General features: G+C 43.6%; 1 protein-coding gene across 8 annotated transcripts in view; it reads right to left on the bottom strand.

The window, feature by feature from the left end:
* The window catches only part of ANK1 (ankyrin 1), a 2,823,483-nt gene that overhangs the window by 1,336,780 nt on the left and 1,470,839 nt on the right, over positions 1-15,864 (bottom strand). For all 8 annotated transcript variants that reach the window (XM_069617665.1, XM_069617670.1, XM_069617666.1 and 5 more), the window contains one exon: positions 8,767-8,842. In XM_069617665.1, coding sequence (XP_069473766.1) covers positions 8,767-8,842 — 76 coding nt within the window. The remainder of the gene's footprint in view (positions 1-8,766; positions 8,843-15,864) is intronic.

Below are 15,864 nucleotides of genomic sequence, written 5' to 3'. Positions count from 1 at the left end.
ACTCCTTTGAATCTGTCAAATGATGCTTAAGCTCACGGGAACAAGATGCAAAAATATGTTCAAGCATGACAAGACATATCATACCCTCATAGGTGGAGACCTTATAGGCTTCAACCAAGCCAGTCAAGTTCTTTAAAGAATCAGTCACATATGACACCCAAGTACTTCCTTCTTTCTTTTTGTACTCTCTAAACCTCTTCAAGTATTGGGCAGGAGTCTTCCCAAACTTTAAGGTGAGAGTTTACTTCAACATTGCAAAAGCTACTCTTTCAGCTTTTGACATTTCCATAATAGCACTGCAGCCAGAATGGGGTAGTCTGCTGAGCATCCATGCAATCTTATCAGCATTTAGAACCTCTTGAACTTCACATGCATATTCACATTCATTAAACCAGTCCATAATGTCATTCTTCTCATCATACACACTGAGCATATCTTTAGGAAATCTTGGATGAGAGGAGGACCCAGACCCATGTCCAGATCCCTTGGATCCATTTGAAACTTGAAGCTTGGCCAGTTCCAACTGGTGATCCCTGTCCTTCTGTTTTTCTTTCTGCTCTATCTTCAGCTTAGCCACGTGAAATTCAAGCTCCTTCTGCTTAAACTGCAGCTCTTGTTGCTTGAATTCCAGAATGGCCTCAGCATCGGAACTTGCAGAGGAAACATTGGACATTACATCATCCCTGTCTTCACGGGCACCATGGATGAGGGCAGCGACAGAACTGTCAGTTCTGTCAGTGGAAGCAGTTCCACCTCCTTCTGCACACTCATCAGAGGCTATGGCACTGAGTTGCAACTCTTGCGATTCCATGATTCTTTGGATCATTTCCACTTTTGTACCTTGAGCAAGTAAACCTCCCTCAGTACACATCTTTATCAATGTTTCTGATCTAGACGCATTTATGGTTATAAAGGTACATGTTTCATTATATTAGATAGGTCAATGGCCTTTACAGTTATTACTACTAAGTCACTATGTGTCCTGGGTAGGGGTAATCTGAAATTACTTTACTAGTGTGCAACACTGGATACCTTCAGTCCTATCCCACCGCTGTACACCAATTTGTTAAGATGGATTTCTGAACTCTGGCCTGGTGGGCAGAGGTTCAGAAGGACAGCCTAGTTTCTTGGAACAGGATGACCTTCTGGACAAGCCAGACCAATCAAAATACCCTTTGCGAGGTCATGACTAGATCTCAGGAGGGGTGAGGGTGACTGAAAGACCTCAATGAGCACACAGAGTCAAGGACACTTACAAATCACTCCCAGTCAGATGTATATATATTAAAAATATAAATACATTTATTTCAAGGACTTGGAGATTCAACACACAAATGAAATCACAGTAATACTTCAAAGCCAACACAATCCTATCAATATACATATATATTTTTTTTATTGTGTCATAGCCAAAAATATTGACTTTATACACACATCACAATAGAACATTCATTAAAAAAAACACAGACATTAAACAGTACAAATTAGAACAATACACACCTAAGTTACAGCATAGTGTAATAACTTGGAAGCTGATGAACACCCGAGCCAGCAGGTAAGTTATTAAGTAGATTTATTGTAGTTCAATGCCAGGGACAAAACATTGGCATGTCCTTTCCAAGTCAGCATACCTCCAACTGCCAAGCAACTGCCACTCCACTCACACTGACATCACTACATTCCATTTAGCAGTGATGTCATCCACTCAGCTAGCAAGACATATTACAACACATACCAAAATAAAAAATTTACAAGAAAATGCATAACACTCACAGTTGTATTTCTTTAGGCCATAATTCAACAAAAGATGAAAAATAGAGATTAAAGAGGGGATTAAAGAGGGGGTAATAATCAAGACTCACAGGTAGATGTCCCTCAAGGAGAAAAGAGTCTGAATCAGATGATTGTTTTGGAGTCATCATTTTTCACGAAATGTTATACCATTACTTCCCGTCAGGCCCAAGTCTTTTAGAAGATTCACAACTTCATATGTAAGAAAAAGTTTGTGTCTTGAGACCAATCTTTCCCAGAATATATTGGAAGACAGTGAATTGACATTGTGAACAAATCTTTAAATCTTTTAACTCTTGTGGCCCAAGTCCCTGGACATTTTAGACATTTTAATAAGAGATGTCTAATAGATTGTTTTTCAGCGCTGTCACATTTATCACAGGTATCAATCGGATAAAGCGCCTTGTCCCTAGTATGCAGAATTTCTAGTGTAGGTAGTAAATTTGATCTAAGTCTAAGGAAATCCATTCGAGGGCCCATAGCAGGACATTTCTTTAGGTAAGATGGTAAGAAAGATCTCGGTTTATCTATAGGAGTCAGTGAGGAGGATAATTTAGCCAATCTCATCCTGTGGATTGTCGAAGTCCAATCCATTTTCTTCATGGATGCCTTAGTCTTTAGAGGATTTTGGATCAAGGTTTCAATCGTGCTATCAGACTGTATTAATATCTCGTTGCATTTTAGTTCAAGTTTGTTCAAAAAGGGAATATCCGCGTTCACCATCGCCTTTGCAACGTTTTCATATAGAGAAGAAAAGGGAGGATCAAGAATCAATCTGTATGCCGAAACCCATTTCCATTCCTGCCAGGAAAGGAGAGAAGAGAGACCCAGCTCATATCTGATACAGCCAATGGGGATTTCCAGAGCTGAGCCTCAACCCCATCCCAGTTAATATCAAAGGCCAATAAAAGTTTGGGTACCACTTTTCCGATGTAATATTTAATGACTGGAACGATGGAAAATGTACAGTATTTATTTTTTTTTAAATCCATTTATAGTCCCAATTTTAAAATCTTTAGGTCCAGTGCTAGAATGAGCTGGGCCCTAGTCGGGAAAGCATGGATCTGAGAGCCTAGATAGGTTACCTCATTAGCGACTGGAATTAGCTGGTTGTCAATGCTCCATGCAAAAGATTTAAACCATTTAAACGGATGTTTAAAAATAACTATTTTGGATTTATTAGGATTAATTTTTAGTTCATTCACTGTAGCATAATCCACTAAAGCTTTCAACAGCGGCTGCAGACCAATTTGGGTGTGATCTAATACAATGATATTGTCGGCATAAGCCAACCAGTTGATTTTTTGGGTGCCCAATTTCGGACTAATCATACCAGTTAATTCCAGCCCCTGAGGCAAGTCTGATAAGTAAAGGATAAAGAGTATGGGTGCAATAAGACAACCCTGTCTGACCCCTCTTTCGATCTTAATTTCACTGGATAAGCTGCCCTGTTTGTTTAATCTTACTCGAAGAGTTGAATTATGACATAATTCAATTATGATATTGAAAAGATTGTCAGGTACTCCCCACTTCCTCAATTTTCCCCATAACCAATCTCTATTGACGGTGTTGAAAGCCTGAGATAAATCTATCGAGGCTCCGAAAAGGGGATTATCGTTCTTCATGAGAGACCCTGAAGTAAGGCAAGTTAAAACAAGGCCATTCAAGGAAGTAGATAAGCCCCGCCTGAAGCTCATCTGCTGCCTTCAAAATGATCCCCTTGGTTTTTCCCCAAGCTTCCAAGTCCCTCAATATTAATCCTGCAAAGATGTTTCCATCTGCATCTAGGAGAGAGATTGGCCGATAATCAGAGACTGCCAAGCAGTCCCCCTTTTTTATAAATTGGGATGATGATGGATTTACTCCATGATTCAGGGATGTTCTTTGACTGAATTATGCTATCAAATAGAGATTTTGGGACATTGGCCCACAAAGTCGGATTGAGCTTCAGGATCGCATTGCTAAGTCCATTGGGACCCGGGGCGCGTGAAACTGAAGATTTTTTAATAAGGGTTAGTATATCTTCCCTTTCAAAAGACAGACCCCATTCGGTAGTCGATATGCCCTTTGGCTCTTTGGTGTCAGTCGGGCCATAGATCTTAGAAAAATGAGTCACCCAGACTTGGTCTTCTATAATGGTGTTTTGGGTATGTTCGATAGGATTTTCCATTGAGCCAATAATGGACCAGAAGCTACAATAGTTTTTTAAACAGATAGCTTTTAGCATTTCTTGTCCCGCTTTTTGAAGTCTCATGTATGTATGTGATCTGACCCAATTTCTGTAGCTGTTGTTAATTAGCCTAACACCCTGCTCATACTTTATTTGATCATTAGTTATTTATTTCGAGTAATGCCTTTTGTGATCTTTTATTTTTTTTTCCATATATATATTTCAGTATCAAAAGGCTGTTTGAGAGGAGGGCGCATGGTTTGGATCTTAGTACATGTATACAGGACCAAAGGGGCCTAAAGGGTTAATGCTCGAAATGGGTCCACAACCTAAAAAGGGAAGGAAGCAGGTGGTGCAAATAGTCTTTAGGCAGTTCCGCATCAAACACGATCCTAACTGAAAGGCAGTCCAATCCCTAAAATGAGGGGAGCTTAGTGCTCAAATGTACTTGCGATGCTGGCGCACGCGGTAGTGCAGATGGGCGAAAGTTTTTGTACGGGCTGTAGCAGCTCAGGAAGGTGGGTGAAGTGATGCAGAATAAGTTCCCACTTTTCGTGGAGCATCTCCCCAACAGGCCAGAGCAGATTCCAGGACTTGGGAATAGTTTGCTAGTTCGCACTAGCAGTGGAAAGGGGAGGGGCCTTCAGGGGCCTCTCATGCCTAAAAATGGATGGATGCACTAGGGGCCACCAGTTAGGGTTGCAATTACTCACCGATCCCCGGCGCACTCCGGACCAAATTTCGGCAGTCGAGCCCACTTCGGTTGCAGGTTCACATGCGGCAGTATCACAGCTCTGCAGCTTTCAGCAACGAAGATACAGTGTTGATTCCCAAATGGGACAGCAGCGATTTCTCTACTCCTGGTGGATGGATCAGGCCAGTTCCGCTGTAGCAGACGTCAGGGCACAGAGGAGCACAGCTGCAATGAGTTTGCAAAGTTCGTCACCACGGCTGAGCGACAAGGTAACCGCGTGTACTCTGGTTCGGGCGCTCTCTCTTTAGTCCAGACCTGGGATTGCAAAGTGTAATTCGGTGTGAGAGTGCATTGAACACAGAGCTTGCGATGTACCAAGATTTGAGGGCCTCCTCAAAATGGCAGCGTTTTCAAAGCAAAGGATCTGCGCAAGCTGGTCAGACCACTGGTTGGCCCAGGGACACTTCCGAGAAGGCTTACTTGCAGGGTTTGATGAAGGTGCCGAGATTAGTTGGTCTCACTATTCTAATGGGTAGATGTGTCTTCGCAGACCTTCTAGGATGACCAGATGCAGATGGGTCCAGCGGAACGACAGCGGGCTCAGGGTGCCACACCTTCCAGCGAGTCACCAGCGATTCCTCGACTCAGCTTCTTAGTTTCAGGATACTTGGATCCTATCCTTCGTTCAGTGAGAACTGCAGAGATCGACATGGTATGGGTGTTTGGAGCCTTCTCTTATCCAAAATCTCCTTCGCACCAAAACGAAGAGGACCCAATGGGAGATCTGCTCACATACAGGCATACCAATCGTGGACCAATCATGGACTACGGTGGTCCCAGGCATTCACAGCACACCAGACTCTCTGGCACCCAGGATGTGTATTGGAACCAGACAGTCCAGCCCACATCTTGGAAGCACACACACAAGGGATGCAGAAGTCTGCGAAAGCTTGGCGTTTCACGGGTGAATACATGCCCAAATAAGGACTGACTTGAGTCGGCTCGACCTGGGGAAGGTGAAGGGGCAAGATGGCCAAAGGACAGGACAAAGAACCTCGTGGCGTGGCCATTTTGGAGCCAGGCTTCCTAATCGTACCAAACGCAGTAACCGCAGTTTACCTGGGTGGAAAGGGTTAAAAATACATGAAAAGGTAAGCTGCCACCAGCCCTGTCCAAGGCACATCTGCACTTCTCCTAAAAAATCCTTTCAGAGTATCTCGGGCCTTTAGAAATGACAGGAAGACCCTTTGTGCACTTGCAACATGTTGCAGAAACGTTGCAACATAGACCAGGACTAAGGGAAACAAAGTTTCCCAGTACTGACAGTCTTTAAGGGCATGTCAGTTTCCCCATAATAAATTGAGCGAAAAGCCCAGGGGAGTGCAGCAGAAGGCTGTGCTCCTCTGGCAAAGTCAGACTATGGTGTTTAACATCAGCAAAATGTTGGGGAGTACACAACTGGAGGGAAAATGTACACACGGAATGGAAATCTTTCCAAACAACCAGTAGTAACACCTGCTGCTTAATCACTTTTTCATAAATGGGTCAAAACAGCGTGCACATTAACACGCTCTGCTTCCAATTCACACTGATGTGGATCTTCAGTAAAATTATGTTTTATCTTTCACTTTACGTCTTACTGTTAATTTGGATATTTACCAATATCAAACCCCTTCAGCATCCATGACTCCATCGGGCTGCTTCACTGCACCTCGACGGAGCATCCATCAAGGATATCATTAGTTCTTACACTGTACAAATTCACTCTTGTAACCCTTCAGCCCCATTCCACCGGGTGCAGCCAGAGCCCAATATCCCCTGTATCTCATTTGAAGCCAGAACTGCTGGAGCCAACAGCACCATCGGTGCTACTGACACTGGCAACTTCAGGGTCAGTCCTTTAACAATGGAAACCCACTTTACAGAGGTTTCCAAAACTGGTTCTGGTGTCCTACCTCATGAAGGGGGCTTCCTTTTCACACAAGAGCACCTGTGCTGTGAGGGTCTGGACACACTTTGAGATCAATATCCTTTCATTTGGTGTTTGTTCTACACCAGCCCCGTAGAAGAACTCCATCCAGAGTCTTTCAGATTGACAAGAATGACCCTAGTGCCCGCTGACTGGATATACAAAACTCGAACACCCCCCACCACCTGCCAAAAAGACCTTCATGGGTATAAAGGTTACATTTTTTATTATTTTGACTGAGACATCCATATATGTCTCATCCCTGGCCTTTGAAATCATGCTGCAACAAGCTTCAGAGTTTTAACTGTCATGAGGGACCCCGGGACATCACGAGCAAAGGCTATGGGTGTCATTCTTAGACATTGTCTATACACTCCTCCTGTCACAGGGCTTGAGCTACGATGTCTCTCCCAAACGTGTGGCACTGGAAAAAGAAGTGTTTGTCTCAGGTGGGAAGAGAGATTTATATCTCACCAGTCACTTCCGGCTAGTGTTGCATGCCAGCTGTATGGCAACAGAGAATATAAATGGTACCCTGTTTCACCATGAGATTGTGAAAAAAGGTATGAAGTCACAATCTGGTAGCTGGCTATTTAAAGGATAGACAAATGGGAGAGCAAGGGTTCTGCAAGCCCTCAAAACAACTACTTAAAGATTTAAAGTGACAGAGTAATTTTGTTGCCTCCCCGAGAACTGATACGCACTGTTGACTCATATTTAAGCTTTACCTTTATTTGAATTAAAAAGCGTAATGTTTTTAGTTTCTTATAGTTATTTCAGTTTTCAAAATGTGCTTTAGGGTCTGGAATGGTGATGGTTGTTAATAATTATATTTTGAATCTGGGCAGGATCCCTTGCATGAGATTGCAAGAGAATCACAGTTTTCTCTTCATTGGGATAGTGGACAACCCCAATGTGTACTCCACTGGGGCATGAGGTGTAACACATTGTTCTATGAAGATTCACAGTTGTTGATGTAATCACTATTTTTGGGTGGCTGTGCCATTCTAAGTAACAGTGACACAATGGAAACCATCAGGGAGCAAGACATATGTTATGTTCAAATAACTAGGGGGTAACTAAAGATAATGCAATAGTGCCATAAACATTCTCCCACACTGCCTTTCTGAAATCTCTAGTTGTGCACCCAAACTCACTGAAGGATCTAAAGATATTCTGAAACGTAATAGAGAGACCACCTTATCTCTGAAATCAAGGCCAACCAATGTCATAGATCACATATTAAAGATCCTGTCACATGAGACACCCCTGTCATATGTCAAAGGTCAGAGAAACAGACAGCAAGACTCACTCATGTTGCAGGTCACAAGTCAGAAAGCCAGACAACAAGCCGATCTTTCACCTGACCTCAGAAGTGCAAGTCAGTTATTCATATACTGATTACATACCATGTTAGATGTCACAGATTATGGATCCAGACAGTGAGATCATTCCAGATGCAATATGTCTGGGACAAGGGCACTGAGAATGTCTCATGTTAGAGGCCATAGTACAGAATGGATATACAAATAAGAGGCTATTTCACATCATGGGTCAGAGCGACATCTCATGTCCCAGGGCAGAGATTCAGATGTTGAGATCATTCAGTGACAGACAGTAAAGTTCAGAGATCTATACAATGAGATGCCTGGTCAGAGATTGATACACCAAGATATCTACTGTACAAGGTCAGAGATAAAAATATCAAGACATCTCATGTGTAAGGGATCCAAAGCTGAGACCACATCATGTGAGAGATCACACATTTGCATACTGAGATGAGTAAATGTATCTTATTTATTTTGTGTTGTTTACATAGCACCATATGCAAGACAGATTTACTTTGTGGCACAAAGATACGAAATCAGCATATTGAGATCAGGGTATGTAAGAGATCACAGGTCAGATTTCAAGACATCGAGACATCTAATTTCTGAGGTCAAAGGTTTGATGTCTTGTCACTGCCAATGTAAGGACAACATCATTACTCTCTCCTGCCAATTAGTACTGCGTTCTGCTTCTCAGAGTTTTTTTTTTTAGAAAAGAATAATTCAATACATGATTATGGATTCCTGACTAGATTCACCATAACTTGTATCTTTAATTATTTCTGTGGGGATGTTCTACTCATAGATCGCCTACCTTCATCCTCCGAAACATCCATCATTTCATCTACAGTTTCAGGGAAGCTCATCCTGTGCTTCTCGTTAGCTGATGTCTGGAGCGGAAAAAATGAGACACAATTAAAGGCAAGGTTGGTAGGATGTCTGCTCATAAGACTTAACGGCAGTGCTATCAGATAACATGTACAGGATTCCAGCTTGCACCCTTTATATTCTAGAACCCTTGAGAAAACAGGGGCACCAGGTAAAGGTGTGCAACCAGAGGTCATATTAAGATCACAGCTGGCCCGGTTTATCGACTTTAAATTCTAGAGAACCACTGAAGTATGAGCTGGTATTTCTTCCTAACTGGGGCATTTAACAGGAAATGTAAGGTCTCAATCTGCATCTCTTGGGAGATTTTACACTCCAGGGTACATGTTCAGTCTTTATCAACTGTTTCATCTGCCCACTTGCTACGTGTAACATTATCCATGAAGTCTCACCTACTGGTATATTCAGGAGTACCTGAGGAGGTTGTTGTAAATGTATGCCTGAAACATGAGTTTATCAGTGTTGCTAAAGTCATAGAATCAATGATCCCAATATCATCTTTATAAATATTAACATGTCTCTACCATGAGTAGAATCTTACGCAGAATATTGTTTTATGTCGGACCCCAGCCACATATTCAAAATGGTATGACTATGTGAACAAAGAAGTATGGCATATTCAAAAACCTTCAGAGGGCTGCGCATGGATGGGAAATTGTTGCATGAATTGTTTCTGCATACTATTAAATGCCTTATTTCCGTTGATTCAGAGACCTTCACGTTGAGGGAAAAACAGAGAAGGATAAACATGGGGCAGAAAATAGATTTTACATAAAATGCTAGGATTCAAACACATTGAGGAAAAGGTGAAGGTTTAATGCTCATCTGAATTTCATAAGGTTATGATCAAGGCAAAGAAGCAGTGATTGCAAGGTCCTGAGGGAGGAGCCTATTCATATAGATATCTGCTGTATTCCCATAATGTGCATATCTGGCATGGGATACCAATCTTAAATATTTGGTCATCTGGTAGAGCAAAAGTACTTGGATTAGACATCCACCTGGGCATGGATGACATTATGGGTCATACATAGCATCTAACAATGTGCTTGTTAATTGGCAACCAATGCCAAGACGGGCACCATAGTCCTGGGCGCACTGACGTTTGTGTAGCATTTTTGAGAAAAGACCTGTATAGATCTCATTGTAGTAATCAACCCAAAAGGAAACTGCTGTCATGACCAGTGAATTCTTTGAGTTGGCAAAGAAAAGGGGAACATATGCAGGTTAATGTGAGAGAAAGTTGACAAGTCAGTATCCACAATTCACAATGGTTTTGGGCTAGTGGAACATGGCAAGCAAAGAGGGGATGGGCAGGCAAAATGTGAAGGGATGGGCCCACAGGTTCTAAAAGTAGGATCTTAGTCTTTAAAAGGTAAACATGGCTGTCACAGTGCAGCCACCTAAAGGAGGTTAGTATTAGATGCCCAACAAAGCAGGTCCTTGTAGACCAGTTGGGTGATCAAGAATATCTCCCTCATATCCCATTAAGCTAAGACCACTAACTTCTAACCACTGTACCAACTGCATTCTTAGTCTTCCGGGACTAAGAGAATGCAGGATACTGTGAGACATAACATCCTCAAGAAAGGCCTAGCCAAGAGTCCCCAGTTCGGTTGGAAGAGGGCTACTGTGCTCTATATGCTTGTCACTGTCTTAGGGAGGGAAAGCCATGTCTTGATCCATATATTAAGGATTTCCCCTATAAATTGCAAGTGTTTGCAGAGGGTCAGAAAGGACTTCTTTGGAAGGATGGAGAAGCTTAATTAATGGGGAAGTGTGCACGTTGTGCCTAGATTCTCCAGGGCAACCTCTTCTGATCTGCCCCATAGAAGGCAGTCATTCAGGTAGGGAAAGACATACATTCTACAGATGAGCAGAAACCACCACCAAGACCCTCCTGAATACCTTCAGAGCCGAAGTGAATTGAAATATGGGCATTGGGAACTAGTACTGAGTGCTTCCCACAACAAAAGTATGTACATTCAAACGCTTGGGGAGAATAGGGATGAAAAGGTATGAGCACTGCAGATCTAAAGATACAAGTCATTTGTGCACTTCTAAAGGCTGCCGGATCTGCATAATGGTGAACATCTTTTATCAGTCAGAGGAGAACGTTGAGGAGACGTAGGTCTAGGATGGGTGTGGAAATCCATCCCACTTTGAAAATAGGTATTTACAGGAATACCAGCCAGAATTCCTCTGAAGAAACGTGCTCCACCGCTCCCTTCAGCTGAAGCTGAGATATTTCTTGTAGTAGAAGTAGTTCCGGAGGAGGAAAAAGTAAAGCATTGGGGATTTTGGGAGCGCTTTGACAACTAGGAAAGAGAGTATTATTGGTCTACAATCTGTAAAACGCACCTGTCTGACATGATCGCCTGCCATTCCCTCTTCTAAAGCTAAATTCTGCCCCTCACAAGAGACTTGCGATGACCCGGTGAGTGAACAATTCAAGTAACTTTGGAGCTTTTGGACCTGTAAGTACTATGGCAGGGCCTTATGTTTTGGGAGCACCACTCCCACTGTGGGAGAGGAAGGTGCGTTCACCTGTTGTGGATGGCATGGCTGTGAAAATCTGCTATCCTTTGTGGGAAAGGAATAAGGTGTATAGCTCCCTCTTCTAGAGAAGAAAGTCTTAAAAGGAGCTAACAGGCTGACATTTACCACCTTTGAGACAGGGATGGTATCAAAGAGATGACACAGACAACAGAAGTGCAATTCTAAACAAAACTCAGGATGGTGTAACCTCTAACTAGCCCTATACAATAGTGGGATTTTCTCTGCCTAAAGAACCCTAAGGGAAGACTTTGTAAGTGCAAAATGAAAGTCTGTCTTTGTCAAAACTTATGCTTGTCCTCACAACTATAACAAAACATTGTGGGAATCTGTCTCAACAAAATAGAAGTGTTCAAAAGTAAAGACTAAACTACTTTCAGCTTGAGTCCTTCTTGAGTTCCCTGTTATACGTTCAACACAGTTCCACTAAAGATTCATTTCAATCGTGTTTGATCAAATTCTGAAATTACCTTCTCCAATTTCAAATGTATCACAGTTCACACACAACGGAGGTCATGGGACTCCCTTCCCCAAGACTTTAACATAACATTCACTTTGTGTTTCATCTGCTCAATAGTTCAAATGAAAACGCTAGGTCTGACTGACCCTCCTTCAGGTTTGCTTCACCAAGTATTTCAGAGTTCTTTACAGCTTGTTCATCGTTCAGGGTTTCCTGGTCTAGACGCAGTTGTCAGACCACACTGTCCGCCCATCACAGGTCATGCAACCAGTAGCCCTGCACATTAGGAGACTTTCTGGTCCTGGCGCAGTTGTCGGACCGCACGGTCCACTCATCACAGGTCACGCAACCATAAGTCTCCCCAATGCTGCTGGCTGCCTTAGGCTTTTATTTTCCACACTTGTATTCTGTGTAACCCTCTTTGAGGCCCGTTCTTCGGTTGTAATATATTGACGACTCTTTGTCACGTTTGCAACTCTACTTGCCAGTCTTTCTGATCTTTGCACACCTAACGCTCACCACAATTCTTCAATCCTTTATATGCCTTTGATCCTGTTCATATAGCTCTTAATTGATAGTGCCGGTTGACATATCTATTAAAGTGTTTATTCACCATTCAGCATATCGTAGTTTACTCATTTGGCAACTTTCTTTCAGTTTGTTATTCAATATGGATAGCATTTACTTGGTATTCAATATGGGTAGCATTCCCTTGGGTTTATTCAATTAGCAGTTTTCCTTCAGTTCGGCATTCAATATGAAAAGCATTTACTCAAATGCAGGAACTGTTACTTATGTACAGTTCCTTTGGAGCTCTCTGGTCTCCTTAGTGTCTCCTGACACTTATCGGCTTTTGAGGCTAATCCCAGCGCCTCTCCTCGAATGGGAAAAACTTCAGTTTGTTCATCGGGCACATCTCCACACGTGTCCCGGCCCCTCTGCTATGCTCCTCATGCGGTCTGCGTCCCCGGTGTCTTCCACAGCTCCAGCTGCACCCGGGCTTTGGCACAGGTGGCTTTTCTCTCTCCTCTGCTACCTGACAGTGCTTTCTGCCCAACCTTCACAGTAGAGGGTTCCTGGTCCTGCAAAGCTCCTCTGGCAGTTCTCTGGGAATTGTTGCCAGCGTCTCTGCCCCTTTGGCTTGGTCCCAACATGGCAGATTCCCTTCCCTCTCTCTCGTCTCTCTGCTTTTGGGTTCCAGCTTTTATACTCTTTGTCCTTATTAACAGGCTGCAGGTGAAAAGGGTTAGACTCAATTGCCTGACCTTGTGTAAGCCTGTTAGTGTGACATGCCTGACCTTCATTACTAAGTGCATGCAGGCCCCTCTTCTTCGTCCCAGTACCAGAGTGGTGTTTCCAATAGGAAGTGCGCATTACTCTTGGTTGCCTCTTCCTCGTCTCAGTACTTGATGGGAGATTACAGGGAAAAACTGGAAAGGACTGACAATATCCCATGAAGACTGAGGGAGGGTCGCGTAAGGTTAGTGTTAGTGAAGGGGGGATACCATGTCTTGCCTTCAGACACTCTCTCTCCAATCTCCAAGGACCCTGCACCCAGGTGATCCTGCCTCGCTTGTCCACTCCCAGGCTCGGGATCCAAAAGCGATGGCCCTTCCCTGGCCACCTGAACAGAAGAGTCCTGTGGAGTAGATGTGAGAGTACCTTCAGGCTTCTCACACACCTGACATGAATCTTCAAACTTTTATAAGCTCCATTCTGCTTTTGTGCCAAAGAGGTCTGTTCCATTTAATGGCATATCCAGTAACTTCGACTGGATGTCTGGATTGAAGTTTTTTGTATGTGTCAAAGAGTGTAGTATCAGAACACCTGTGGTGCCTTTAGCATGCCCCACACAATTTGTGATGGCAAAGCCAGTCTCCAATATAATGCTGGCATTATTTGCTGCCATCTTTGACCAGTTGCTTGAATTAATCTTGCATCTCCAGAGGGGGATGGTTGGCAGCTGCCTCTGCTGCTTTCCAGATGCCATGAGAATTAACATCCATAATGATTAGGGTCTGAAGAGCAAGGTTGGTGAAGACAAACAGATTGCAGTCCTATGCATCTATCTGTTTTCCATTCTTTATGCGGGGGCAAGTGTGAAAAATGCGTTGCTCCTTCCCCTGCCATAACTGCGTGAATCACTGGGCTTTCAGGGAAAGGATGAGATGTGAGGATGAGAGGGTTTCCAGCCCCGGCCTGTGCTTTTGAGCCAACTCCTTATCCACAACTGGAATTGCAGCAAGTCTGCTCCACACTGGCATCAGCTTGGTGGTAAGAAGCTTTTGAAGGGTAGAAGAGGGGCGACAGGCACTTTGGGTTGTAAAATATCTGACATTGTAAGGGCGTCCTCTAAACTGCCACCAGTCCGAGCATGTCCACTGCTCTAAAAGCAGCAGCTTAAAGGGGCAAACATTCAGGCCCAGAATTGTCACTGGGGCTGAGCCATTAGAAGTAAGTTGCAGCAGCGTCAATGGTGCTCGCTCCGATGTAGGTGGTGCTGAGGGTAGTGATGCAGAGGATCTCAGTGCCGAAGGTGCCTGCTCCGAAGAGATTGGCACCAGTGATACAGTGAAGGAGGAGGGTGGCAAGCAGTGTGGAGTCAGTGCCAAAGGTGCTCATAGCACCGACTCGCCTGAGCTTTCATGGAGACCTGAGTTCTTAGGCATGCAGAAGTGATGTCCCTTTGGGGAGTAGCAGGGATAACCTCTTTCACATCCTTACGGGCCAGTTAAAATACCTTTAACATTGACAACTTGAAAGGCTACCATTCCTTCTGTACAGGATGGGGTGGGGATATAAGTTCGAGTACATGCGATGACATCACTTATGGCGCGAGACAGCACTGCAATGTGATGAGCCAATGAAGAAGCCACACATGATGTCTGTAAAAACCATTCTGGAGCCGACTGCACCAGAGGTTTATTTTGGAAGCTGAATACTCTGTGGGTTGAGTATCAATTAGAAAGGGGGAGAAGGAGATAAGACAAGAATGAGCAGAAAGTATGTGAAGGAAAGGAGAAAGAGCCTAGAAGAGAGGAAGGAAAGGAGAAAGAACCAAGATAAGGAGGAGAGAGTGAAGACAATAGGTCAAGAGAGAGTGGAAAAGAAGCAAATAAGAGAGAGAGGTGACAAAGAATCTGAGAGGAAAGGGAGGAGGTTAAAGAGACAGAAAACTGGGGGAGGAGGAAAGAATAAAGAGAAGGGCAGTGGGTGGAGAGAAGAGAAAAGCTGAGAACGGGAGAAATGATACAACATGGTGGAGAGTCAGGAAGACAAGCAAGAGAAAGAAAAGGAGAAAAATGTGATAGAACAGTAAGGTGGTGGAAAGGAGGAAGAGACAACAAGAATGAAGAGAAGACTGGTAGACAAGTGAGGGAGAAAGAGAGGAGGGAGATAGAGAGATGAAAAGATGAAGAAAGGTTGAAGGATCAAAGGAAGAGAAAAGACAGACAGTTGCAAAATTGTCCTAGTATTAATATCAATCACCCGGTAGGCCCTTAAGATCAAATTACTAGACATCATAAGGAAAGAGGTTTGCTAGCCCCAGGGGCCTTGCCATCTACTGAGTTTTGCAACGCCCATGCCCCAATTGAATGATATAGGGGTCTAAGGTAGGCGTGTCCGGTAGGAGAGCACAGTAGCACTAATGCCACCCCCAGAAAATGATCAGCAAAAGTTAAGAAAGTCACAGTGAAAGCCAAGAAAGAAGTATGGAACTCTGTAAATGCCAGAGATTGCGATTGACTGTTTGCCACTGAGAAAGCGTACCAGAATTAGTGGTAGGGAGCAAAAGAGTACCATGGTTCTCAAGAAAGGTCATCTGGGGGGATGAGCCAGCAGCACTAGTAATGGCCCCCTTGTAATAGGCTGCTATGGCTGCATGGGTGTGGTTTTACGTCCTCGCACCATGGGGTTAGAGTGTCATTGCCTCAACATCCACCAAGGAATGGTGGGACCCTGCTTTCCGTATTAGGTGCAGACCTTGATCACCAGAATACAACACAT

This window comes from Ambystoma mexicanum, chromosome 10 (assembly GCF_040938575.1).
Source record: "Ambystoma mexicanum isolate Mex_15411 chromosome 10, UKY_AmexF1_1, whole genome shotgun sequence".
Classification (NCBI taxonomy): Eukaryota; Metazoa; Chordata; class Amphibia; order Caudata; family Ambystomatidae; genus Ambystoma; species Ambystoma mexicanum.
The sequence above is the reverse complement of the archived record's forward strand: the minus strand, read 5'-3'. Positions and strand labels throughout refer to the sequence as shown.